The sequence below is a fragment of the Clytia hemisphaerica genome, unplaced genomic scaffold, assembly GCF_902728285.1.
Source record: "Clytia hemisphaerica strain Z4C2 unplaced genomic scaffold, Clytia hemisphaerica genome assembly, whole genome shotgun sequence".
Classification (NCBI taxonomy): Eukaryota; Metazoa; Cnidaria; class Hydrozoa; order Leptothecata; family Clytiidae; genus Clytia; species Clytia hemisphaerica.
The window spans coordinates 356,718-383,928 of record NW_027103300.1 but is presented as its reverse complement, the minus strand read 5'-3'; the positions used below and the strand labels follow the sequence as shown (position 1 = coordinate 383,928).

General features: G+C 33.8%; 2 protein-coding genes across 3 annotated transcripts; both read right to left on the bottom strand.

Moving 5' to 3' along the window:
- Window positions 1-1,356: 1,356 nt before the first annotated feature.
- Window positions 1,357-11,569, bottom strand: LOC136811470 (uncharacterized). The gene is made up of 4 exons (XM_067068089.1): window positions 10,946-11,569; window positions 9,916-10,113; window positions 2,318-2,535; window positions 1,357-1,933 (listed from the first exon to the last, which is right to left on the bottom strand). Exons 1-4 carry the CDS (start codon window positions 11,553-11,555, stop codon window positions 1,376-1,378), a joined length of 1,584 nt encoding a protein of 527 aa, XP_066924190.1. The 5' UTR covers window positions 11,556-11,569; the 3' UTR covers window positions 1,357-1,375.
- A 64-nt stretch (window positions 11,570-11,633) lies between these two features.
- On the bottom strand, window positions 11,634-24,750 carry LOC136811456 (transmembrane protein 53-B-like). 2 transcript variants are annotated; one of them, XM_067068068.1, is made up of 4 exons: window positions 24,549-24,749; window positions 13,619-13,748; window positions 12,788-12,836; window positions 11,634-12,639 (listed from the first exon to the last, which is right to left on the bottom strand). In XM_067068068.1, the coding sequence occupies exon 4, from the start codon at window positions 12,633-12,635 to the stop codon at window positions 11,775-11,777; it is 861 nt and encodes a 286-aa protein (XP_066924169.1). In that variant the 5' UTR covers window positions 12,636-12,639; window positions 12,788-12,836; window positions 13,619-13,748; window positions 24,549-24,749; the 3' UTR covers window positions 11,634-11,774. The 2 variants fall into 2 exon arrangements, with proteins under 2 accessions (XP_066924169.1, XP_066924177.1); XM_067068076.1 differs by lacking the exon at window positions 12,788-12,836 and having other exon boundaries at window positions 24,549-24,750.
- Between the last annotated feature and the right edge of the window lie 2,461 nt (window positions 24,751-27,211).

The following is a 27,211-nucleotide window of genomic DNA, read 5'->3' as shown; positions in this document are numbered from 1 at the left end:
GCAAACTGAATCAAGATGTTAGAATGCGTAAGGTTAGAAATAATATCAATGAGCAAACTGAATCAAAGATGTTAGAATGCGTAAGGTTAGAAATAATATCAATGAGCAAACTGAATCAAGATGTTAGAATGCGTAAGGTTAGAAATAATATCAATGAGCAAACTGGATCAAGATGTTAGAATGCGTAAGGTTAGAAATAATATCAATGAGCAAACTGGATCAAGATGTTAGAATGCGTAAGGTTAGAAATAATATCAATGAACAAACTGAATCAAGATCTTGGAATGCCCAAGGTTAGAAATAATATCAATGAGCAAACTGGATCAAGATGTTAGAATGCGTAAGGTAAGAAATAATATCAATGAACAAACTGAATCAAGATCTTGGAACGCGTAAGGTAAGAAATAATATCAATGAGCAAACTGAATCAAGATCTTGGAATGCGTAAGGTAAGAAATAATATCAAGGAGCAAACTGATAATATCAAACTGAATCAAACAGAAGTTGAAACGTCTAAATGACAAAACTGGGAGTCTTCCAAACAGCATTTGTGTACGTTGTAGTGAGGTTGATTTTCCTACGCTTTTTATGGATTAATTTCTTAAATTGTATCAGACACTTTGCTTTCCTCAGATCCTTTGCACCCACAGCCACATTTAAAATTTTTCAAGAATAATATTGAATGAATCTAAAAATTTGACCTCATTGTGTGCCCTGATAAAAAATTGAAAATTCTAAATGTACCGCGTGACCCACGAAAAAGTTCAGACGTTTCCCGACGTCTTGAGGCCAAATAAATGTCCCAAAGTGCTTGGAGTTTTGATATTTAGAAAGAAGATATCCTAACTTAAAATTTGAGCCATCACTTTTTAAATTTGACCAACTTGTTCTCTGCTTATGAGCTTTTAAAGTCAAAATTCACTTTACAGTACGGAAAGTGTAAAAAACACGTAAAAAAGGGGTATCAAATTTGGTATTTTTAGACGTTTTTGATATACAGTTTTTGAAAAAAATCTATGAAAGCGCCAATTTTTATAAAAACTAGTCTTGTTTTAAACAAAAATTACTTTCAAAGGTGTTTTTATTAAATAAGTCAATTTGTAAGTGATTTTCTAATTGATTGCATGAATTTAATACCTCTTTTTTACGTGTTTTTTAACACTTTTCGAAAAGTGAATTTTGACTTTCAAAGCTCATAAGTAGAGAACAAGTTGGTCAAATTTAAAAAGTGATGGCTCAAATTTTAAGATAGGATATCTACTTTCTAAATATCAAAACTCCAAGCACTTTGGGACATTTGTTCGGCCTCAAGACGTCGGGAAACGTCTGAACTTTTTCGTGGGTCACCCGGTATGATATAAAGAATTAATAAAACTTACTCAAGCATACCAAAATTCGGTTCAAAACCATAATCAAGATCTGATGCATCAAAAAATGTACAATAAATACGTTTCTCTTGTGTTCCTACGAACATCGCAATACGCGTGGACATACACACCCCATCATCCAAGTTCAATACAATAGCTGCCATACCAGGTTTCCGGTTTGACCAGGGCCATTTTCCATGGGACGGATATTTCCAATTCACCAAGACAGGGCTGTCTGGTTTGTAACCCATCAATTGAAAAAAGTTCTTATGAACAGCGAAATGTAAGAGGAAAATGTCCGAGTAATATAATAGTATGAATCGACAGTTCAGATCTGTTGACAGGTTACTCATGCGACTTGCTTGGCAGCCTTTGCAATGTTCAAATGTAATGCTTCTGGTTAAATTGAAGTCGATGAGACTCCACACTAGAAGTCCGTGTTCTGAAGAACAGGCGATAGTGTCTTTATGTGATTTCATGAAAGGTTGAAAGTAGTTGATGTTTGATTCAAATTCCAGGTTCGAGAGAAACGATATGGACCCATCATCTGTATTACAAAGCCAGAGCTGAAATTGAGAAAAAATGATCCAGAATTGCAGATGACAAAAGAACATATATCAAGGCAACAACAATGGTCAATCTTGTTATAACTACAACAGTGGTAAAATCAAAGTTTTTTAATTTTATCTCAGGAGCGAATGAACTAAAGAAAAAATTAAGCAAAGTTCTACTTAAATTTTGAAGAAATTTGTTAATAAGTTTGAAGAAGGAAAGGCCTCTTTTTCTACCTCGATATGAGACGGAAATCCGTCTGAGATGGAAGAGGTTTGCACGCTACAATCAACAACCCAACCTCTCTGTTATCTAATGCTCAAGATTTGTGTGTGTTTTTGAAATGATCGGTTTGTCTAGGAAGCGGTTCAGTATTTACGAAACACTACATCACTCACCTTCAACTTTCTATTTGTCCTTGTAGCTAGAATAGGTTTGGAGTATATTGAACTTAAAGAATCACTTTTGGATGTGTTTATCAGGATTAGCTCCATGACACGTTCATCAGGGAAACATTGAGACTTCTTTAACATACAACTATCGCCCATGGACCAACTAATGACAGATGATCCATCCGAAGAGAAGATGATGTCATCAATCACATCCAAGCTACAAACTGAAGAAGAGATATTAATATAACTTAGTAGAGGGAAAATAATTGTATATCCGAAATCAGGATGCTTCAAAGTTAGACAGGTACGAGCCGGGAAGTATCTTATCCATTTGGTGGACTAACTTTCTTGGGGTTTTTCTTGTTCCTAATAGTAATAAGAAAATTTTAAGCTTCTGGGCCACCTGGATTTCTCACCCGGGTATCCATAATGGCGGATTTTTGGTCATGTGACCCCCGTAAGCAAAACTGATAATTTTTCCAACCCAAATATAGGCTTATTATATATCAATCGATCGGAAATTTGATACTGATTAATTTTAAGATACAAAGTTAGGTCTGAAAATTTTCCTATCTCGGAATATAAATCACTTTCGTTTTCTCAGGTTTGGATGCAGTTGTAGGTGGGCTTTCATGGAGCAAGGACACTTGTATAGCGCTATACAAGTGTCCTTGCATGGAGTGAGGTAATTCTTTTAGTCATATCTCAAGAAATATGCTTTTAAACATATCAAAACTTTATGTGCTCCTAGAAAAGGCATTAAAAATTGTTTGTGCAAATTTTCAACAAGTTTTCAGTAAAAATGTGTATTTTACAGACCAGAGTACAATTTCCTTAGCGTCAAAAAAATATCTTTTTCTCTCAAAATTGGCCTTTTTCTCTGACATGAAGGAGTGAAAAGTTTCCCAATAGAGTTTAGGGCCTATCACTTCTTTGTAATCTCACTCAGAGGGGTACTTAGCAACAAAAGGGCTAAATGTGTCCGGTCAGCACTTTATAAGTATGATTTACGGTAAGACATGATCCCGAAAACGGTGAAATTTCCAAACAATTAATGAAAAATTCTCTCATTGCATCTTAACATTAAACAAGAACCTTCTGTTCTTTAGATTGACTAATGCAAAGAATTATGAATAGTGTAAATCGTTTCAGTGTGTATTTTACAGACAAGATTTAAGTGCTTCTAGGAGCTTGTCTTGTCCTAAAACGCTTTGGATTACTACAGAAATTATATTATTATAATGTAACAAAGTTCTAGGCGCACGAGGGCCTCTGGAACTGATCGTGATTATACGTATTTTACAATTGTCTTGTGTTGAATCTTTTCGGGTGTTTACTCCATGCAGTGTTGAGTCTTTCTTTGAAGACTTTGACTGTCTTTGCCTCAGCGACATCTTTTGGCAATTTATTCCAGGTTGGTATAGTTCGATAAAAGAAGGAATTCGTTTGTACACCACGGAGTCCATCGCTTCCAAAGTTTGGAATCATCTCAAAGTTGTGCCTTCTGTTTGGTCGCGTTCGACGGGCTATCTTGTTTGGGATGGTACCTTTTTCGTAATAGTTGATGTGCTTGTAAAGTTGGACCATGTCACAAAAGTGTCTTCTAAACTCGAGCGTATGAAGATCTAATTCACGCAATCGTTCTTCATAAGACATATTACGACATTTTTGAAAAAGTTTTGTTGCCCGTCTTTGTACTCCTTCTATCAGATTTACGTGTTTACGTAGAAACGGAGACCATACTGACTGAGCGTACTCCAGATGCGGGCGAACAAACGCACAATACAATGTTTTAAATGTACTTGTACTCATGTTTACAAATCCTCGATTGATTATGCCAAGTATCGCGTTTGCTTTTTTGACTTGCTTTGCAATGTGTTCTTCAAATGTAAGTTCTGAGTCAATGAGGATTCCAAGATCTTTTTCTTCAAAGACGTGTTCCAATTGGCGTCCATCTAGGGAATATGGATGAGCATGTTTGATGTTTCCAAACTTTCCTAGCGTCAGAACGTGACTCTTTTCAGGATGGAATAGTAATAGCCAGTCTTTCGACATTCTACAAGTGTGTCTATATCATTCTGAAGGGAAACAGAGTCTTCGATGCAATTGACTTCTTTGAAGATTTTGGTATCATCAGCAAACAGTAGGATCAATGAGATGACCTTTTCAGGAAGATCATTGATGTATAGCACGAACAGTATTGGTCCCAGTACACTACCCTGTGGAATACCACTCACTACAGGGTCTGTAGTCGAGAAGGACTGGTTCACTTTTACTGATTGAGTTCGACCTGTTAGAAATGACGTTATCCATTTTAAGATTGAACCGTTGATGCCATATGCTGATAGTTTCTTGCATAGTCGACGGTGGGTTACAGCGTCGAAAGCCTTAGCAAAATCGAAGTAGATACTATCAACAAAGTTTCATTTAGAGATGCTCTCATAACATTTATCCAGATAGTACAAAAACTGTGTCACGGTTGAATGGTTTTTAATGAAGCCATATTGTTTGTTCGATAGAAGATTATGATCAGAAAGGTGCTTCACGATGTGTTTCCTCACGATGTGTTTCCTCAGTATGGATTCCATTAATTTGCACACTACTGATGTCAAACTAACAGGTCGATAATTGACTGCCAAATTCTGAGGTCCCTTGTTTTTGTAGATAGGTGTGGCATGTGCCACCTTCCAATCTTGTGGTAATGAGCCTTCAACTAAAGATTTGTTCATGATTACTTCGTATTTTCGTAGAAAGCACTGCTACCTTCGTCGCCGCCTCGTTAAAACATAGAATGAAACAATAAATTTTGATGATTTACCTTGGGAATATCTTGCTAACAACGTCAAAACTTCGACAAAAGTCTCTGTTGTTCTACTTTTCTCAAGTCTTTTATCTATATCATAACAAAGATAACTGATGCGAAATCATCGTCATTTACCAAAACTCCGACTAATATTTCTAAATTTTGACTCAAAAATATGAAAATAATATTGAGCATATAGGATCGAGAGTATAGGATTCAAATTATGATATTCTTAATTGACACAGGCTCTTAACTTTGGCATACTTTTTTTTCAAATCAATAAAAAAACTAATTGGAATGACAAAAGTGATTCAAAAGTATACACGCAGTTGAAATTCTCCATTTCAGCGTATAAAAAATTTGAAAATAATCATTTTGTGACTTTAAAGAGTAACTAGCCGTATGCGCAGCGTCGCAGCGTCGTATACATCTAAAAAACCTTAACGGAAGAAAGATAGCTGCCGATTGATGATAAGATTTTGATTTTATAAAAGAAAGGAGAAAAAAGTTCAACGCCATGAAGAGGAGGCTTTGTAGAGCTTTGTTAGATTTTCGAAAACTTTTTACAAAACGTTGTAAACATACACGTTTTAGCGTATTAATATACTTTAATCGTATAAATTTTAGCGAGACTAATTTTAGCGTTTTAGCGAGTTTTCCCTATTTTTGCTAAAATAAATCTCGCTAAAACACTCTGAATCGACAGATCGCTAAAATTTATCTGCGCGAAATTTTTCGAAAAGCTGATACGCTAAAATAAATTCAGTATGTTTTTCTTTCATTTTTTATCATTTTCATAATTTTTCAAAAACTAGTAACCGGGGATGGGGGAGAAAATTTCCAAGTTTATCCGTCCTTAGTCAAGAAATGTGTTACAAAGACATGTGAATGCATTGAAAAGGATGAAACTTTTTTCAGTTCAGGGAAACATCTCGTGCATTAATTTTTTCTCCAAAATCATTGCCCCGCCAAAATTAATCCATGCAAAATTTTTGTCCGACGAGTATTCGCTAAAATTTATCTACACGAAATTATTTGAAATCGTGATTCGCTAAAATAAATCCAAAAAAATCAAGATTTTCCTGACTCGCTAATATACGCTAAAATTAGTCTCGCTACAATTTCTACGATTAAAGTATAGATTTTCAAGCTATCAAGCTATCTATCAATCATTTTACCTGTAATTCAAAGAAATAGCATTGGGACGGAATATTGTCGGATTTTTTATACCAATTTTAAAATACAGGCGGCAACGAAGCTCACTTCAAATACACACTGTCGTCTAGAAGATCAGGACTAACTCCAACTCGCTGCTGTGTTTCACTTAATGAAAAGTAAATGCTACTTTTCTAGGACTAACCCATACCACGTGAGGGTTGTTGGGTGGACAGAAACTCTATAAGCCGTTCAGCGACTGTGCGACAAATCTGTGCTAGTGTCTAACAACCATGCAAGAAATAAAAACTTTGGGGCTTCGTTCTTTTTTAGGAAAATAATTCAAAGTCTGACGCCTCGCGCATACAAGGCTATCCAGGCTTAGTGGGCTCAAAGCCAGACTAATTTCATCAAAATATGATGCTTTGGTAACTACGCAGTTCTCGTTACATGCATGAATAAATAAAGATATAGTAATTAAAGGATTTTGACGGATTATACTCAGTAAAATTCTCCAGCTCGGGTTTTTTTGTGGTAAGTCTAAACATTTTAGGGCAATATAACAACTTAGAAGCACTTAATTCTGGTCTGTAAAATACACACAACGATTTACATGTATTCTCAATTTTTTGCATTCTCTTTCTTTGTCAAACTAAGGAGTAAGGTTCAACTTTGTTTAATGTCGAGATACAATGAGAGACTTTGTCAAATCTTTGAGTAATAGCTTGGAAATTTCACCGTTTTTGGGATCAAATATTACCAAAAAAACATGCTTATAAAGTGCTGACCAGACACATTCAGCCCTTTATATATTCCCCCAAGTACCTCTCTTAGTATAATATAAACAAGCAACATGCTGAATGGACCTACCTAATGATTAACATCAGATGAAAATAAGAAAAAAGTGACAATAATTGTACAAAAATTCAGAATGGAAAAATAAAGCGTTGAATAATGTTGAATGTTTTGAATAATGTAAAATGGTAAAAAGGAATTTCCCCAAATACGAAAATCACTTGAACCATTCAGGCCCAAAAAACCTTTTAAGCTGTTTTTTACCCAAATTTGCCCAAAATAATTTTCCTTAAAAATCTGGCTCCGTCACATTTTGGGCATTGCCATTTTGCATCATTGTGCAAAAAATCAGAAAGAAATTATGAGTCAACATTGAGAAAAGCTATATTTTCTTATTTGGTTAAAGGGAATTTCCCCAAAATACGAAAATCCGTCTTTTAAGGCGAATAAGAATTTCCCGGGAAAAACCACTTCAGTCATTCTTTAGAGAATCTTGCCCTCCATCTTTGTACAAAAAATCAGAAAAAAGTAATAACAGGATTTTGCACAAAGTCCAAAAAACCCTATTTTAGGCAGTTTTTGGCCCAAATTTGCCCAAATTATTTTTTTTTCGAAAATCTGGCTCCGTCACATTTTAGGCATTACCATTTTGCATCATTGTGCAAAAAATCAGAAAAAAATAATGAGTCAACTTTGAGAAAAGCTATATTTTCTTATTTGGTTAAAGGGAATTTCCCCAAAATACGAAAATCCGTTTTTTAAGGCGAAAAAGAATTTTCCGGGAAAAACCACTTCAGCCATTCTTTAAAGAATCTTGCCCTCCATCTTTGTACAAAAAATCAGAAAAAAGTAATGACAGGATTTTGCACTTGCCATTTTGCATCATTGTGCAAAAAATCAGAAAAAAATAATGAGTCAACATTGTTAAAAGCTATATTTTCTTATTTGGTTAAAGGGAATTTCCCCCAAAATACGAAAATCCGTTTTTTAAGGCGAATAAGAATTTTCCGGGAAAAACCTCTTCAGCCATTCTTTAGAGAATTTTGCCCTCCATCTTTGTACAAAAAGTCAGGAAAAAGTAATGACAGGATTTTGCACAAAGTCCAAAAAACCCTATTTTTAGGTAGTTTTTGGCCCAAATTTGCCCAAATAAATTTTTTCTCAAAAATCGGGCTCCGTCACGTTCTGGGCATTGCCATTTTGCATCATTTTGCAAAAAATCAGAAAAAACTAATGAGCCAATCCTGAGAAAAGCTGGTAACAGACGGACGGACGAACGGACGAACGAACGGACGAACGGACATGGGTTAATTTATAGGACCTCCACCGGGGCACCCGGAGGTAGGTCCAAAAATCGAGTGGCTCTAAACCTTATTAAGAATCATTTCACTCATTCATTTCAGACAAAAAGGCCAATTTTGAGAGAAAAGGGTAAGGTAAGGAAATTGTATACATTTTTACTGAAAACTTATTGAAAATTTGCAAATACAATTTTTAATCTCTTTTCTAACAGCACATAAAGTTTTGATATGTTTAAAAGCATATTTCTTGAGATATGAATAAAAGAATTGCATCACTCCATAAAAGCCCGCCTACAACTGCAGCCAAACCTGAGAAAACGAAAGTGATTTATATCCCGAGATTGGAAAGTTTTCAGACCTAACTTTGTATCTCAAAATTAATCAGTATCAAATTTCCGATCGATTGATATATAATAAGCCTATATTTGGGATGGAGGAATTTTCAGTTTTGCCTACGGGGGTCAGATGACCGAAAATCCACCATTATGGATACCCAGGTGAGAAATCCAGGTGGCCCAGAAGCTTAAAATATTCTTATTACCATAAGGAACAAGAAAAACCCCAAGAAAGTTAGTCCACCAAATGGATAAGATACTTCCCGGCTCGTACCTGTCTAAGTATCACTCGCTACGTTAATTCAAAAGGGGCCTAAGCCCATTTTGAGAAAATTGCAATTAAAGTTTTTCCTTTATTCGGAAACCATTTTTAATGGTAAAGCTTTGAAGTAAATATTTTCTGAAAGCCATAGTTTCTACTTGTTTTTTTAATAAAAAGGCTCTACTTTTTGGAAAGTAGATATTTTTGTACATAACAGGTGCAACTTAGTTAATCTTGCAGAGTGGACTTAGGCCTTTTTTGAATTAAACATGAATTTAAAAATGTGCGAGGGTTAATTTCTTTCTTTAAAAGTTGAAAACATGCACATATGACACACCAAAACAAAACCACTTGCACCCAGATTCAAGATAAAGAGAAAAGACAATCTCAGTATAATAAAGAAAAACTCAATTAAATATTTTAGGATGCATGGACTGGGACCCATTTGCAATTCAATTGGACTTAATAACAAAACTATTTTGGTGGACTTAGGCCCTAAAAAGATGATGGACTTAAGCCTCTTTTGAATTAAACATCACTTTTATCAGAGCTTCAGTATGAAGTTTTCAGCCTTTTAAACTTTAAAAACTACTTGTTATGTACATCAAAAGAGAGTAAATGAGCCAGAGATTTTAAAAGAAAAACTAAAGATCTCAAATTTCATAAACATGGACTTAGGCCCCTTTTGAATTAACGTATGTACCAAAAAAGAAATTTCTGGCATCAAACCAATCAAAGGTTGGAAAAGTTCATTCTTCTTTTATTTTTCTAAAATGTTTTGTCAGGGTTAAAGGAATCAGTGCTTTGAATTATCTTTTCAACGGTATATTAGAATTGAAGCACTCGCTGAAAAACGGCAAGCAAAACAAAGATTAGTGCACACTTAAAGCAAAGTCACTTTTCGAGAGAGATAAAGAAATAATCTGATGGTCACAGTCAAAATAAAGATATACCTGGCTTGATGGAGCCCTCAAAACACCAAAGTCGTTCACCCGTCCTCCAGTCCCACACACAAATGGTGCAATCATACCCACCAGATATCAAAACATTTCCATGAATCTTGAGGTCAGCGCATGTATGGGCCTCAAATACACTGATCTTTTTATTTGGAAAGTCTGCATATTTGACAACAATGTGACGGTCTTCACAGGCTAAAAAAATAAAGTAATGGGCAAGTGATAATTTTATAAAACTGCTGCTGAATAAAACCAACATAAGAAGACAACAACGAGCACAGTTGAGCATTGAACAATAAGTTAGTGCAAATCTTAAAACCCTTTGATTCTTAACAACCAGTAAAATTTGAAAAGTTGGGTAAAAGTAAATTTATCTTTTAGGCGATATATTTCACATGTATAGCCATAGTCCAGTAATCTAGGACTTTTAGACAGTCTTTAAATTATTTTTAGGTTTTACAGCCAGCCAGCCAGCTATGAAATGAACTGAATGGAACATTGGATTATTGTGGATTTGTCCTTCCTTGGTATGATGAAATGATGCCTTAGACCACTCTTCCATGACTCCCTTTCATGGTCAGTGTAATTAGACTAATCAATCAAGTGGTTTGCAAAATTTGTGCTTCGAATGTGAACGAAAAGGAGTCCTCACTTTGTGAAAAAACTTTATGAGCTTTCCAAATTTATTTAGAATGGAAGAGAGTGGACAATCGACACCTGTATAAAAAGAACTCTATTTCTTCAAACTTATCTTTTTAAGACTTTTCTGACCAAAAAGTTTTTTTCAGATCTCAATCTATTAGAATGCCCTTGAGAATAACCATTAGAAATAATAAAAAAGTTCTCCTTTTTTGTAGATTATGCTTTCGATTTCCATCCTTGAGATTATGTATGGTTCATTTAATAGTTTTTTTATGAAAAGCATAGTCTACTGCATTTTGGTATTTATTTTTCTGTATTTGACAATTCATTATTATTATTATTCATAATCATGAATACTCGAACAAGGAGTGAATAATGTTCTTACCATATGCCAAGATTTCTTCATTCATAGCCATCACAATATTACCACCACGAAAATCATGGTCTACGATATGTTGAAAAGATGCTTGGTTTGCCATACTAGTGATGATTTTCTTTCCCATGATGAAATGAGATGCGTCACAGTATCCACTCGTGTTAACTTCTGGTTCTTCATCAGTCACAGAAACATCTCTGAACATTGAAAACATACTTTCACCAATTATTTGAAGATTCTTATTTTGTTCATCTTTGTTTGGTGGTGGAAGTGAGGTGAAATATTTCCGACTTTGACATAATAATGGACTGCTATTGAAGTTTTTGATATTGATACAATGTTTAGAGAGTAATGGTGACCAAAGTCTTGTTGAATTATTTACCTTGAGAAGCCATGAACGTGATACTTTCCGACAATCTAGTAATGTCTGTAAATTGCAGTAAAGAAATATTTGTTCCGCTACCTCAATTGGTAAGTTCTCTATGATATTATAACGCGTAAACTCCAACACTTTCTGTTGGAAACGATACTTAACTTCTGGTTTGCTTTGTTGTAGAAGGTTCTCCAACAGTCTCATTTGACTCGGAACATCCCAGCTTTTATAATTTTCTATATTCATGTTTTTATAGTGATTGCACTGAAATCAAAAAGAAAACTTAAAGGTTAATAATCAGTAATGAAATGAAATGATGAAATGTATTTAGAAGAATGACATCATTATTTGACCAATCAAAATTTAAAGATACAGCTTGAGGAAATAGTTAAAAAAATTCGTGTATAAGTCCTTTGAGATAAAAAAATTGTAAAAAATAATTCTAGATTCTTTGAAATATGCTATTTACAATTGAGTGGTGCATTTATCAACAAAACTATCAATCTCTTCTTTATATTTTTCAGTATTTTCTCTCAAGTGAGCACAGTGATTAGACTTATCCCATAACATAAAAGTTGTGTCGATTCCAAGGGATTTCCTTTTCTCAATGAAATCAAGAATATCTTGATAAGGTGCCAACTTATCACTCTTTGAAAACAGAAACAATTGAGGTGTTTTGATTGTACATTCAGTCATTTCTTTCATGAAATCTTTCACATCTTTATTACTGTGTACTACTGCTTTAACCATGAGTTTAGAGATCACTTTGATTGTTGGCTTCAATGCTGGAATTTCAACAAGTTGGGAAAAAGCTCTTTCCACTGCATAAGAACTCTCCAAATTCGGTATGATTGGGCAACTATCAAAAACATGTCCTTTAATGTTACCCATTAGATTTGTCTTCAAAATAGATCTGGTTGTGAGGTGACTAATAGCACAGCCCCCATTACTAAAAGAGTGGAATATTATCTCTCTATGTTTATTGATGCTGCATTCCTTTCCCAAGACTTTCTGGACATCTTTGCTTTCCCTTGCACCAGCAGTGCTTATCCGGAATAGTGAGTTGAGCAGTGTAGTAGTCACAATCATTGTTGTGTGTCCTTTGTTTTCATAAATTTCACTATACTTTTGAATGTGTTCTTTCTTTCCATTTCCCCAGCCAAAAAGACAAACTAAAGGTGTTTTTTGTGAAGTATCTTCATTTCTTAATGTAATTCTTTTATTGATTTGATTTTCTGAAACTTTATTACTGAGACATCTTCTACATGGTAGGTCAAACAATGACACAAATTGTTGTTTTTGAATAATCTTGACCCTACTAAGCATTTTGCTAAAAGAGAAAACGTAAGATAAATTGAAGATTGAAGAACAATGCCCTATCAATTATAATTTCATCAAAATGTACTAAAGCTAAGGTTAACCATAAACATTCAACCACTAAAGATGAACCCCAAACCATAAACATTATTTTATAATACCTGTAGATTTTTTACTTATTCCAACGCCAAAATCCAAGAACAACGAGTGCTGAATCAATAGAAAAAGAAATTTAAAATTTGCTTTCAAATCATTAAAATTATGCTAAACACATCCATCAATTGGTAACCAGATTAATTGGATTTAAAATTTTCAGTTTTAGCCAAATTTTGAGAAAATGTCTGAAAGTAAATACTTTCTCCCTTTATGAAAGAGCATAAAAAATTAAATTTAGTTAAAACTTTACTAGCACTTTCCAATCTGAAAATATCTTCATTTCAATTAGGAGGGATCGATTGAAAAATGAAATAGTCCCAGAACTTGTGACAAGGTTGATGTATCAAAAACCATCTTTCTTCTACTTTTGACTTGTTATAAAGGACACTTTATATGCCAAATTTCATCCCCATATAAACAATCATTTTAGAGATACAAATGTAACTATAGCCAAAACAATCCAAGTTTTTAAAATGTTTCACATAAAGACCACTGTGAAAAACAGCCTCCTTTTGGATAAAAATACTATAAACTTTTTGTTTCTAGTACTAGATGCTGCCCTGCTTTTTTAAAAAAGTATGGTTTTATTTAAATTTGCAGCTGTAGTTTTTTATTACAATCTTAAAGCGTGAAGGTCTAGGTAGGACTAAATTAACAAAATAAAAGCTTGGTGGAAATTGTGTTGAGTTTATATAAGCACCTATCTTTAGGGCAGTGCTAAATAGAAAAAGAAACAATGTTTTTGTCTACAAAACTTCAATGAAAGCAGATGAAAGCTTTTATATATAAGTTGCTCTTAATAAATATATTCCCAATCCAAAATTATCACAACAAACCTGAAGAAAGTGACAGCGTAGCAACTCTTCCAGGTGTAGTTTGAAATTTAGTAGATTGGTATGCAATGTAAACAGCACCACCAAGTGCACCCCCAGTTCCAACTAAACGACAAGGTAAACAATCTGGGATCTGTAAAATGGAAAATCAATAAAGAATCAAATAAAAAAGGTCCACAATTCTAAAATGATTCTTTTTTAGAATTTTGCCTGGAAACACGAAAAACACAAAAATACTGTGGGGTTTCTGGCATGGTATATAACATTCAAGACATAAAGTTGCTAATCAGGATATACTATTTTCACTCCAGAAAACAAGCAGAAACGAAACATTGCTAAATGTGACTTCCCAAGCGATTTAAAGTACCTGAAAACCAGACCGTTCTTGGTTCAGTATTACGAGCGGTCTAGTAGCTGTCGAATTCTTGTTTTATATCGGCCTCCAGACCTTTTAGAAATGTCATCTCAAACAGCCCTGGCAATTTCTAGGCATTGTGGCCTATCGTTTGATCGTTTGACTGGTTCTGACTGCTCGTTAGACTCGTTGGTCTGGGCTGTTCGTTAGACTGGTCCAAACTGCTAGTTAGTGATTTTTAGTAATGATTACATCAAAAGATTGTTGTAAAAGGATGTTGACCAGGCAGGGTGTCTACAGATTTTTTTCTCAGGATTTTCAAGGTTTTTTGGCAAAAATTTTGGCACTTTTCAAGGTTTTTTGATACTCAGTTGACATGACTCTACATGGGTTTGGTTTTTTAGAGTGGTAGGTGAAAGAAAAATAGAGGATGGCAATAAAATTTATTCGCTTGTGGTGGCCGGGGAATTATTTCCCCAGTGAAATTCCTATCTCCCTCTCGAGAACAATACCACAAAAAGAAATGTTTACTCTCTAGTCTTCCAACTGTAGAAATAAAGAATCAGAAGTAAAAACCAAATGTTTACAGTGGCCAAGGAGGCTCAACCATGGTTAGCACCGGCGAGAGAAAACTTTGATTTTGACTCTTTCAAATGGCTAAAAAACACCGGTAAGTGTAAACCGCAGGTTACAGGTTGCAGGTTACACTATGTCATATATCTCATTTTATCTCCTGCATCACCTTGGGTATGATAACAAGAATTGATGAAAATAGCGTCAATGGGATTATATTTTATAAATGTTTCAATATTTTTATCCCCTGCTTTGTATTTTCGATAAATGACGTCACCTTTTTCATCTCTCTAAAACAGCTCTCTTGGAGTATTTATTGTTTTCAAAACCTGTCAATCTATATCCACTTGCAGCGTCAGCATCCTATTATGCATGAAGAATATTTTATTGTTAATTGGCGTAGAAAACCTCATACTTTGAGATAACATCATTATTTACATAATTTAAGTGCCATTTGTTGTCAATACTTGGGGTTGATGATTTGTCGTTTAAGTCTTCTAAATAACATTATTAACATATTTTGATATTACATTTCCATTACATATAATATTTTCAGGAGCTTATGTTATGAGTTGTATGTTATGAATTGTATGTTACGAGTGCGTTACAGTTTTCCGGTCTGTGTTTTGTTAACCTGTAACCTGTGACCTGTAACCTGCAACCTGTGACCTGTAACCTGCAACCTGTGACCTGTAACCTGCAACTTGTAACCTGCGGTTTACACTTACCGAAAAAACACCTTGTTTTTGATTGTTTTTCTACAAAAATCAATTGCCAAAAGAGTTATTTTAAGGTATGTGTACACCTTTTTTCCGATTTCTTGTCAAAAAATTTTTTTTCAGTCAAAGTGGAAGAAAAGTTACTGGATTTCATTTTGGTAAAATTGCGATCTTAAAATCTTTTTTTGATCCAGAGTTATAGCCATTTAAATTTCAAAACAAAGTTCGTCTTATGATGGATTATTTACTAAAATAATTGTCTCTTTCGGAAACAACAAAGACAAAAGAGAGAATTCAGCTGATGTTTATTCTCACCACTATTGAATAGTAATATTTTTGACACATTTCACTGATTACTCAAATAAACAGCAATCATTTCGGTGTTAGAAAAAACAAAATTTTACCACACCATATTACTTTTAACGAAGTTAAAGTCACCCATTTAGATATCAACTTCATTCTTTTTTTATGAGATTCCCAAAAAATCAAACTTAAAAAGTCTCTTAGGATTTTATTTCTAACTGAGTTGTTTTTCCTCAATTTACAGATAACTGAAAAAATCACATTTAAATTTACTTTTTTATCGATATTTTTACAGAATTTAGGATTTAAAGAGTTAAAGTCAATTCCAAAAAAAATCCCAAGACACTTTTTTAGTTCGACCTATTGGAAACATAGTATCGAAATTATTTTTTCAAAACTCAAAAGCTATGGTATGGGTGACTTTAACTTCTTTAAAGTAGGTAAGGTTAAAATTCTTAAGATTTTGATTATATCCTGCCCAGTTTTTTAAATTCAGCTGAAACTTTTACCATTAGAAAGAGAATATTATTGGCTTTCAGAAAATATATACTTTTGACGTATAAAAATTTGTTGTTCTAAAGATATGATCATTTAAAGAGAATGTGTCAAGAAAGGTGAACACATACCTTAAGCAAATTATTTTCGATCCTCGAATTTCATTGATGAACAGCCATTATTCCAGGACGTCAACCAGAATACTCTGGGTACCCAGTTCATAAATAGCGTGATGTGACGTATATAATATGAATGAAATAATGGCCTTGAAGCGATTTGAAAATTGGGGAACAGTCGATTTCTTAGGGCTCATGCAAACGGAAAAATAGTGAAAAAAACTCAGCTACTGTAATGATAAAAGAATATGTTGTATTCGTTGTGACAGAATTGCAACAAAACAGGTGAATATGGAATTCTCTAAATGTTATATTATAAAAGTTTAGATTTTTTAGAAATTTCGTCATGGAAACAGTTTAGGAACGTACTTACTTAGTCTTACTTTTTGAATGACTGGAAATAAAAATAAGTTAACTGCAAAATTTGATTGGTTGGCGAATAGATATTTTAGAGTATTGAGAAGGTGAAATTTGACGAAATCTTTTCATAAGTTTGCTATATAAATTTTATAAACATTTTTCAACTCTAAAATTTCAACTGTGTGTATATACTTTTGAACCACTTTTTTTATGACTTGAATAAATACTATGCCAAAGTTGAGAGTCTGTGTCTTAAGAATATCATAATTTGAAATCCCAAGCTATCTGAAATTATTCCATGCTTTTGAGTCAAAATTTAGAAATATTAGTCGGATAATATAGAACAAGCTACATGCTGGATGGACCTACCTGAAGAGTGATGTAATAAGACAAGTAGCCTGTTGGGCATGAAGGCCCAGCAAAAGCGAAAAGTAAGGTGTTAGGGGTCATCGTACAATACTCTACAGTGTTGCATAATCAAAAAAGAAAAATACAAAGACGGGGGTTAGCTGGGGCAACAATAATCGTTTTCTATGATTAATTGGGAAGGCAGGTCGGTTAAATCTATGTATTCATTTGTGTATCCCAGACCTCTATATAAGTTATTTCCTAATCTTAGTATAGTATCACGATCAGACCTTTCCCAATCTGTAGGAGGCTTTAAATGAGAATATATTATTGCTGATGTGGACATATACATACATTGGGTGCCTGCTTGAGGACCGAAAATGGAGTTTCCTTGATTAAAAGATGCCCAAATTACTTTGCGCAGAGTGACAGGACCGGGATTCGTTTCAATATCACCGCAAGTTGTAAGGATTATGCTTAAATATAATAGAGCCGCAAATAAAAAGGGGGCTGGCTTCAAAAATCGGGATAACCCTTGACTTGAAATAGGCGAGTTTAAAACTAGATGACGATATATGGAACGGAGGTTTAGTTGCCGTGTACCATTAAAATTGCCTATTAAGGCACGGTAAGCATCTAAAGATATCATAGTTATTCAAAACATCAAAATTTCCTTCGAAATTTTAAATTGGAAATAAATGAAAAAATGACAATTTTTAATCAAATTTCTTTATTTAAATTTCAATACTAGTACATAAATATTAAGTGAGCTGAATATGCCGAGTAAGTTAAGTAAGCTGAGTCGATTTAGTAAGCTGAGTAATCTGATAATGTCGCAAGTTCTGATTAGCCGAGTAATTTAGTAATTCCGAGTAATCTAGTAATTCCGAGTAATCCAGTAATTCCGAGTAATCTAGTAATTCCGAGTAATCTAGTAATTCCGAGTAATCTAGTAATTCCGAGTAATCTAGTAATGCCGAGTAATCTAGTAATGCCGAGTAATCTGCGGTTGTTCCAGGTAATCTGGTGATGCCAAGTAATCTGAGGTAGGTTGGTTGAAGGGTTTAAAACCCTTCAGTAGGGGTTTAGTAACCCTTTGGTCTTGAAATCTGTAAAAAGAAATAAAAAAGGAATTTAGAAAGATGTATACTATTCATCATCATATCAATTGGAAATTAATAAGTCAAAGAAAATATTTACATGCAAAGTTATTCAAAAAAAATCAAAAAAAGCCAGTCAAATTCATGACACATGATGCTGATAAAAATAAATTTCATTTACGAGAAAGCTCTTGACTATCTACTTACTGGGAACTTTTTTCCATGAAAACAGTTAAAATCTGAGCAGAATTACTGTACGAAAAGTTTTAAAAATAGAACACTTATAAAGGGTACAGAGATGGTTTCTATTATGAACAGTTAACAATAGAAAAGACAAAGATGCAGTTTCCTAAAGAGTTCTTGTTCATCATCCAGCTTCGCTATTACATAGTCCTGCTGCAAGCAATGAAAAATGATGTCAAGTTAGACCTATGCTTTCGATTCCCCCTCAATCTCAGTAAGTACTAACCTGAATAAATCAGTCAAGATGATGGGTAAGACAGAGATGACAACTGATCAGGAGTTGTCCACACAGTTGGTTTTCAAGCTGAAAGGAAGAAAATATTAATTTAACATCAAAGAATTTAAAAATTTACCAATTTTATAACCATTTTGAAGCAGATGAAAGGTTGTTCTAATAATATTTCTGCTATGTTTATTCTATGTACCTTAAAGGGAACTAATTCTCACGGTCCGTAAAAAAATCAGAAAAATTGCATTTTGCGGGAATAAATTTTTGCGGTTACAGTAGTTCCATTCTAAAATTTTCACAGTTGATCCTGGTGTAACACATAAAAATTACAATAATAATTTTTGAGAAAAACCGTGAAAATTAGTTCCAAAAGTTTTAAAAAAGACGCAATGAATTCCAGTGAATTCCCAACATTTTAAAAGAAAAGGCAGTGCGCTGGCCAATGAAAAAAGAGGTTTTTATTAAAGCTAATTCAAAACTGTACTTTTAAAGTTGCGAATTTGTGCGCGAAGGTGAAAGCAAGTGAAATTGCATGATTTCAGTGGAGTTTGTGGACGAAATCAGAAAGAAATTTGCTAAAAAGATTCTCGTCACAATACTTGCTTTTTTATCGGTATGTAGTTGGAACTCCTCCCCCCTAATCGGCCAAAAATACCGATAAAAAATTTGAAAATCTTTTGTCAAAGACCCCTAAGATGTAAAAGAGAATATGTTATTCAAACACAGCCAAATTGACTGTCCAAAATTTCACTAGGCAATGATTGTGGCCGTTCTCTCTTTCGTCATGCTCAATTTCGGGGTAGAGCGGAAGAAAAGGCAAGAGGAAAAACGAGCAATTAATGTCTACCCCCATATTGCCCTGGAAATTTCTGGGGGTTGCCAGGGACATGCGTTAACGATTGGTTCGATTGACTGTTGATTACGTTTGATTCGTTCAATTCATGGACAATGATGTTCGATTGCGTTTGATCAGACAAGGCGGCGACCACAGAATTCCCTCTATTAAGCGCCGCCCTCTATTAAGCGCCGCCCTCTATTAAGCGCCGCCCCCTATTAAAGCCACCCTCTATTTAAAAAGCGCACCTAAAATCACAAAAATTAAATGCGGCACACCTACTCAATTGATTCGATTATATCTCATAATCGAACAGCATAATTCCTGGGTAATATTCGATTGCAATTAAATTGTATTCGACAATCGAATTAATCGCATCATTCGATTGCGTTCGATTCTGTTTGATTGATTCGGCGTTCGATTGACATTGTCTGAAAACGGGCATTGGGCTGTTCCAGTTTAAGTAGTCCGTTATAGGGGGTGGACGACAAAAGACTTTGAAAGTACTGGATTTCCAATACAGAATCATTTTTATAGCAGAAAAATCTTGAATCTGATACCGTCAGATTGTCTAATCCTGACCACCCCTCCTTTCTAATCCTGACCAGTCCTGACCTACCTCTAATTTACAGAAAATGCTGTCTTTACTTTACCAATATAAAATACCATCTAAATTTGGAAAAATTGTTTGTTTTAGAGGTAGGTCTGGATTAGAAAGGGGTGGTCAGGATTAGACGTTTAGTGGCCTATTCTACTCGATCTGAAAAATTTATATTCCAAAAAAAATACATACCTCTTCTTGTTTTACAAATGAGCAAGTAGCAAACAACACAGTAAAAGGATGAATAATCACGAAAAATAACGATTGTATATCAATAAATCTGTAATCAGCAACAATCAATGAAACAACAGCGTCTGAAAATGTCAGAGTTGGTCTGGAGTTGGTCTGATATTTCAGGAGGAGAAAAAAAAAAGAGTTGCACTTAATCCACCATTTTGAGCTATAAAATGCAAAGAGCGCGAGATCTACAACAACAATAACTTAGATAGACTAGTAACTAATCGTTGTATTTCACTCTGCAGCTCCGCTTGCAACAGCATAGTGTCCTTCAGGGTCTCTTCCCCCCCATGCCTAGAATGAAAATTTTTCCAAATCCCCCCCCCCCCTCATTTTTCCCCACCCTGCCTCCAAAAATTTCTCTGTCCCCCCCCTCAAGCAAAAAATTAAAAAGCTGTAATTTGATGAACTTAACGCTTATTGTTTTCCCTAAGGTAGTTCTAATTCAAGAAGAAATGGAAAGGATGGTTGTTTTTAAACCATAATATTAATAAAACTAAGCATTATGCTATATCATCTCATAAAACCAGATGTTTTTCAATTTTGAATTGATTTTGGTGAGTCCCCCCCCCCCCCCCCCCCATGCCTAGAATGAAAATTTTCCATCCCCCCCTCGTTTTTCCCCACCCTGGCTTCAAAAAAAATTCTTTCCCCCCCTGAATCCAGGGGGGGAGGACACTATGAACAGAGTCACTCCCTTCACTGAATACAATACGCAATACGGATGCTTGCTAGTCTAAAATTTAGAAGGAGCACGGTTTTTGTAAAAACGAAAGCGAAAGTGGGACGGACAAACAGACAGTTGCTTTTGAAAGGCCCGTTCGCTAACGCTGGGCCAACAATTGAAAAATGACAACAATCGTATGAAAATGCAGAATAATACAAGAACAACTCGAGAAATTCAAGAGATCCGATTCTCGGCTGTTCTGGCGATTTTTAGAAAGTTCCCGGTTTGTGTAAACCACAGGTAACAGGTCGCAGGTTACAGGTTACAGGTCACAGGTCAACAAAGTGCAGACCGGAAAAAAGATGATAAGATCATAATATATACATAACATAACATCAATACATAACGCATTAAATTACAAAAAAGTAATACATGTTATTTAGATATTATAAAATGACAATTGTATAGAATAACAACCTAGTGACATTTACTTACAAAAATAATGACAAAATCAGGCCGACCCTAAAAATTTTTTGGTTTCCGGTCCACCGGGTGACGAAAAAAAAAGTCATGCGGGCGGCCGGGAAAAATTTTTTTTTGGTCCTTTTCATGATTTCTAATCAAAAAAATTAGAAACTGTTACAAAAATCTTTTCACCGTTAGAAAGAAGAAAGGCCAACTTAAATTTTGAGCTATAATTCTTTAAATTTGCTTCACATATTCAAAAGACATGAAGAAAATTTGTAAAAAGTCATCTTCAAAAAGCGTCATTTTTTAGAAAAAAGTTCTTTTTTTTCACTCATTTAATGCATAACACTATTAATCGCACGATGGGTTATTTTTTCTTATTTGGCACGCCCTCAAAGAGAGCAATTTAATCGTTAATTGCATCCTGTAGAGAGCATTTAATCGTTAATCACACTCTCCAATGCCGCGCCAATGTTTACAAAATTGATTTAAATGTTTTTTCTTACATTTTTTTTGCATCGAACGTTTTAATTGCATTCGAAATTTATTTTGTGAGAAAGAAAATCAAAAACAACACTAAAAGAAAGATATAAAGAGAAGAGAAAAAGATAAAACTCTCAGTGTAATTTCTGTAATTTACTTTCCTAACTGGGAAAAAGTAGTGACAGTCATTGTGCGATTAGCTCGTAATCACATAATAACTGGTACAATTCGAAAATTGCACTCATGATTTTTTTGTTTCAAATTTTCCTCGTCCTTTCGGACTCGGAAAATTAATAACAAAAAAATCACTCATGCAATTATATTCGAATTGCACTCGTTATCATGTGATTACATATACTTATTTGATCTTTAACATTCAGAAAGCCTCCTAGACAAAGAAAGATTTTCTTCACTCATTTAATATGCATAACACTATCTATTTGATCTTTAACGTTCAGAAATCCTCCTATCCTAGACAAAGAAAAATTTTCTTCACTCATTTAAAATGCATAACACTGTTTATTTGATCCGTAATGTCCAGAAAGCATGCTGTCATGCTAAACAAACAAACTTTTTTAAGAGTGTTATATAGCAACGAGAACGATGTAACAGCCCAGCTGGTACACAACATTGTTTCAACGTCCATCTAATGTTTATAACGCCTTTTTAACGTTATATAAACGTCGAAACAACGTTGTGTGCCAGCTGGGAGTTTAAATGAGTAAAGTTTTTTAAGAAGAAAGTTTCCTCTGTTATCTATTGGTTCTTATGAAAAAAAAATGCGGCCGGGTGACAACGAAAAAAAATTTCACCCGGCCGGTGGACCGGAAACTTTTTTTTTTTTAGGGTCGGCCTCATAAAGCATGATGCCTAACAAGACAAAAGCACGAAAAATATTTATCATGCAAAATGTGATGTAGATGGTGTGAATGGATAAAAAATGGCACCAAACAGAAGCTTGCAAGGTCCCTAAGAGAGTGGTTTTAGAAGGATGGAACTAATTAATTATTCAATTATTATTTTAATGTCTTAATGACAATTTTTGACAAAAATATTAACAGAATCATAAAATCTGATGCAAGAAAAGACAAAAACACGAAAAATATTTATAATACAGAATGTGATGTTGATAGTGTGAATGGATATAAAACGGCACCAATCAGAAGCTTGTGAGGTCCCTAAGAGAGTGGTTTTAGAAGGATGAAACTAATTAAATCATTCAATTGTTATTTTAATGACTTAATGACAATTTTTGACAAAAATATTGACAGAATCACAAAATATCATGTCTTACAAGAGAAAAACACCAGTGAGTTCTCTGAGAAGGTAGTTTTAGAGCGATACGTGTTTTATCATAGGGGCCATTCAAAAAGTACGTTCGTCGCCGAGGGGGGGGAGGGGGTCAGCAAAAATGCGAACGAAAACGAACGGGGGGGGAGGGGGTCAGCAAAAAAGCGAACGAAAACGAACGAGGGGAGGGGGGGTCAAGTCGATCTGTGTACGTTCGCTTTTGCGGGGGGGGGTGCTTGTCACAAGCGTGACTTTTAACTTAGTCTATGAAAAATATTTTTCTATCTATCTCCTAATTACATTTTTTCTTTGAATCGATAACCGAAGATAATTGTTAATCCCCTAAACAATTGTGTATGTTATAATTGTTTAGCAATTATTAGATAATTAGAGAGCAAAAACTTAAGGTGCGATAAGATTAAAGAATAACGCTAAAATCATATTCTTTGAACTTGCCTTGTCTAAATTCTCAAATTATCTTGAAATCGTGAAATCGAAAAATCGGGGGGGGGGGGGGGGGTAAAAATATTGATACGTACAAAGGGGGGGGGTACTTCAAAACGAACGCTGACAAACAAGGGGGGAGGGGGGTCTGAAAATAGGGAAATTTGGACGAACGTACTTTTTGAATGGCCCCATATGTAACCATCATATAACATTACAAGCATTACAATATGTAATATACCTGTTATACGTATAATATGGTTTCAAATATTTTCTGGTCTGCATTATACACGGCGCAAACTGCGAAAGATTGATAAAAGCACATGGTTAAATTTTGATGTTTGAAATGGTTTTTATATGGATGAAATTGCTTGAGAATTATGTTTTTGATAATTCTTTGTGTTTTCCAAACATTTTCCTCTGCAATGACATTGATTAGAGTCAACCTGTCATCACCGACCTGTAACCTGTAACCTGTGACCTGTAACCTGCGGTTTACACAAACCGGAAAGTTCCCTGTACCAAAATCAGTTTCATTGAAAATTGAACCATGCTTAATGGTGGACATTCTTATAAATAATGTTTTATTTAGAAAAAAAAAAAGGCATAATTAACGAAAAAAATCCAATGAAAATCTGCAAAAAAAAATTTCTCTAAAATTGAACTTGGCCATGTTTTGAGCATTGCGAAGATGCATCTCTCTGCAAAAAATTCGATTGAGATTCAATTGCGTTCGACAATTGAATTTCAATCAGTCGATTGCGCTCGATTTGGTTCGACTGGTTTGATCGCCAATTCCGTTCGATTGAGATCGTCTGGCCATGCAAAAAATTTATCTTCAAATTACTAAATAAAATCAGCTTGAAAGTTTTACATAAAGGTAGCCATACATCACAACTTTGAATTGACTAAAATTAAGGCAAAAAAAGCTTGATAACACTTTATAAAAAATAAAAGAACTTTGCTGAGTATATAGATATATATAGCTATACATCATCATCACAACCAGCCTAAAAAAATTATCAATACACAATAGGAACCTTAATTGTATTAGTTTAATTTCATACCTTAGTTGCTGCTTTAATATCTGGTTCATCTGACATGCTTGAAGAAAATAGTTTCGAAGAAAAATGGGTCCGAAAGTGTCCGAAACTACTTTTGGAACGTCCAATCAGGTCCAATGCATGTGAACTTGCCCAATGGGAAACACTGGGAAACCAGGGAATAAAACCACACGTTCGAATCACTGATCTCCAAATTCGGATAGAATGCCACGTATCATTGGTCTTTATGTATTATCCTTTTATCTAATACATACTATACTTTTTATCTATTGGATATCTATGTATCTATGTATCTATGTATCTATATATCTACATATCTACACATCTATGTATGTATCTATATATCTATGTATCTATGTATCTACATATCTACGCATCTATGTATCTATGTATCTATGTATCTACATATCCATGTATCTATGTATCTATATATCTACATATCTACGCATCCATGTATCTATGTATCTTCATATCTACAAATCTATGCATCTACGTATCCACGTATCTATGTATCTATGTATCTATTTGCAAATCTGACTTGCGATTCAAGATAGTGCTCTATACCATCGGTAGAGCGATATATCAGTCAATAATAGAGACTAGTTTATTTTCCGATACTCGGAGTTTCGTGCCGTTTCAGGCAGTCTTCAGTCAGATTTTAAAAAATTACAAAAATTCGTATCCTCAAGCCGACCGAGGGGTAAATTACTCGAAAAAAATCTCGTACACTCTCTAGAAAAATCACAAAAATTCACAAAAAAACAAAATCAAAAAATCAAAAAATCACAAAAAAACACAAAAAATCAAAAAAATCAAAAAAAAAAAAATCACAGAAAAATCAAAATCAAAAAAAAAAAATCACGAAAAATCAAAAAATCAAAAAAAATCAAAAAAATCAAAAAAATCACAAAAAATCAAAAAAAAAAATCAAAAATCAAAAAAAAAACACAAAAAAATCAAAAAAACAAAAAAAATCACAAAAAAATCACAGAAAAAAATCAAAAAAAAAAATCAAAAAAAAAAATCACAAAAATCAAAAAAAATCACAAAAAAATCACAAAAAAAAAAAAAATCACAAAAAAATCACAAAAAAAATCAAAAAAATCACAAAAAAAATCAAAAAAAAATCAAAAAAAAATCACAAAAAATCAAAAAAACACAAAAAAATCACAAAAAAAAAAAAAAAAAAAAAAAAAAAATCAAAAAAAATCACAAAAAAAAAATCACAGAAAAAAAAAAAAAATCAAAAAAAAAAAATCACAAAAAAAAAAAAAAATCAAAAAATCACAAAAAATCAAAAAAAAACAAAAAGCACAAAAAAAAATCACAAAAAAATCAGAAAAAAAATCAAAAATCAAAAAGAAAGCACAAAAAAATCACAAAAAAAATCAAAATCAAAAAGAAATCACAAAAAATCAAAATCACAAAAAATCAAAAATCACAAAAAAATCACAAAAAATCAAAAAAAACACAAAAAAATCAAAAAATCAAAAAAAAAAAATCACAAAAATCAAAAAATCAAAAAAAAAAAATCAAAAATCAAAAAAAAACAAAAAAAATAAAAAAAAAAAAAATCAAAAATCAAAATCAAAATCATTTCGTACGCTTTTTTCGAAGTGATTTACCCCTCGAAGCCGACCAACAACCAAGATGTTCCTACCTGCAACTGTATCGTGAAAAACCAATGCCCGCTGAATGGAAATGTCCATGCTCGCCGAAAACACAATTTATGAAGCCACAATATCGATCGATGACGATACTAATGACGATACCGTTCCAATGAAGTACATCGGTCTCGCTGAAACTACATTCAAAAAACGGTTCAGCAACCACAAGAAGTCGTTTAAAAATCACGAGCGGTATGAAAACGAAACAGAACTTTCCAAACAATATTGGAAATTCAAACGCCAAAACAAGAACCCAACCGTATCGTGGAAAATCGTTAGACGAACTGGCGGATTCCAACGAGCCTCGATGAAATGCAATCTTTGTTTAAATGAGAAGCTTGAAATCGCCACAAAATTCGGTGACATCATGAACTCAAAATCTGAACTGATATCAAAATGTAGACATGTCAACAAGCACACCCTTGCCTTGTTTGACAGCAAAGACTGAAATGACGTCAATTTTGACAAATGAAGACACTAAACTGTATAATTGAAGATTGACATTGCGAATGTCGTTTTTGTAATTTTTTAAAATCTGACTGAAGACTGCTTGAAACGGCACGAAACTCCGAGTATCGGAAAATAAACTAGTCTCTATTATTGACTGATATCTATGTATCTACATATCTACGCATCCATGTATCTATGTATCTACATATCAACGCATCCATGTATCTATGTATCTACATATCTACACATCTATGTATCTACATATCCATGTATCTATGTATCTACGTATCTACGCATCCGTGTATCTATGCATCTACATATCTACACATCTATGTATCTACATATCCACGTATCTATGTATCTATGTATCTACACATCCATGTATCTATGTATCTATGCATCTACGCATCCATGTATCTATGTATCTACATATCTACACATCTATGTATCTACATATCCATGTATCTATGTATCTACATATCTACGCATCCGTGTATCTATGCATCTACATATCTACACATCTATGTATCTACATATCCACGTATCTAT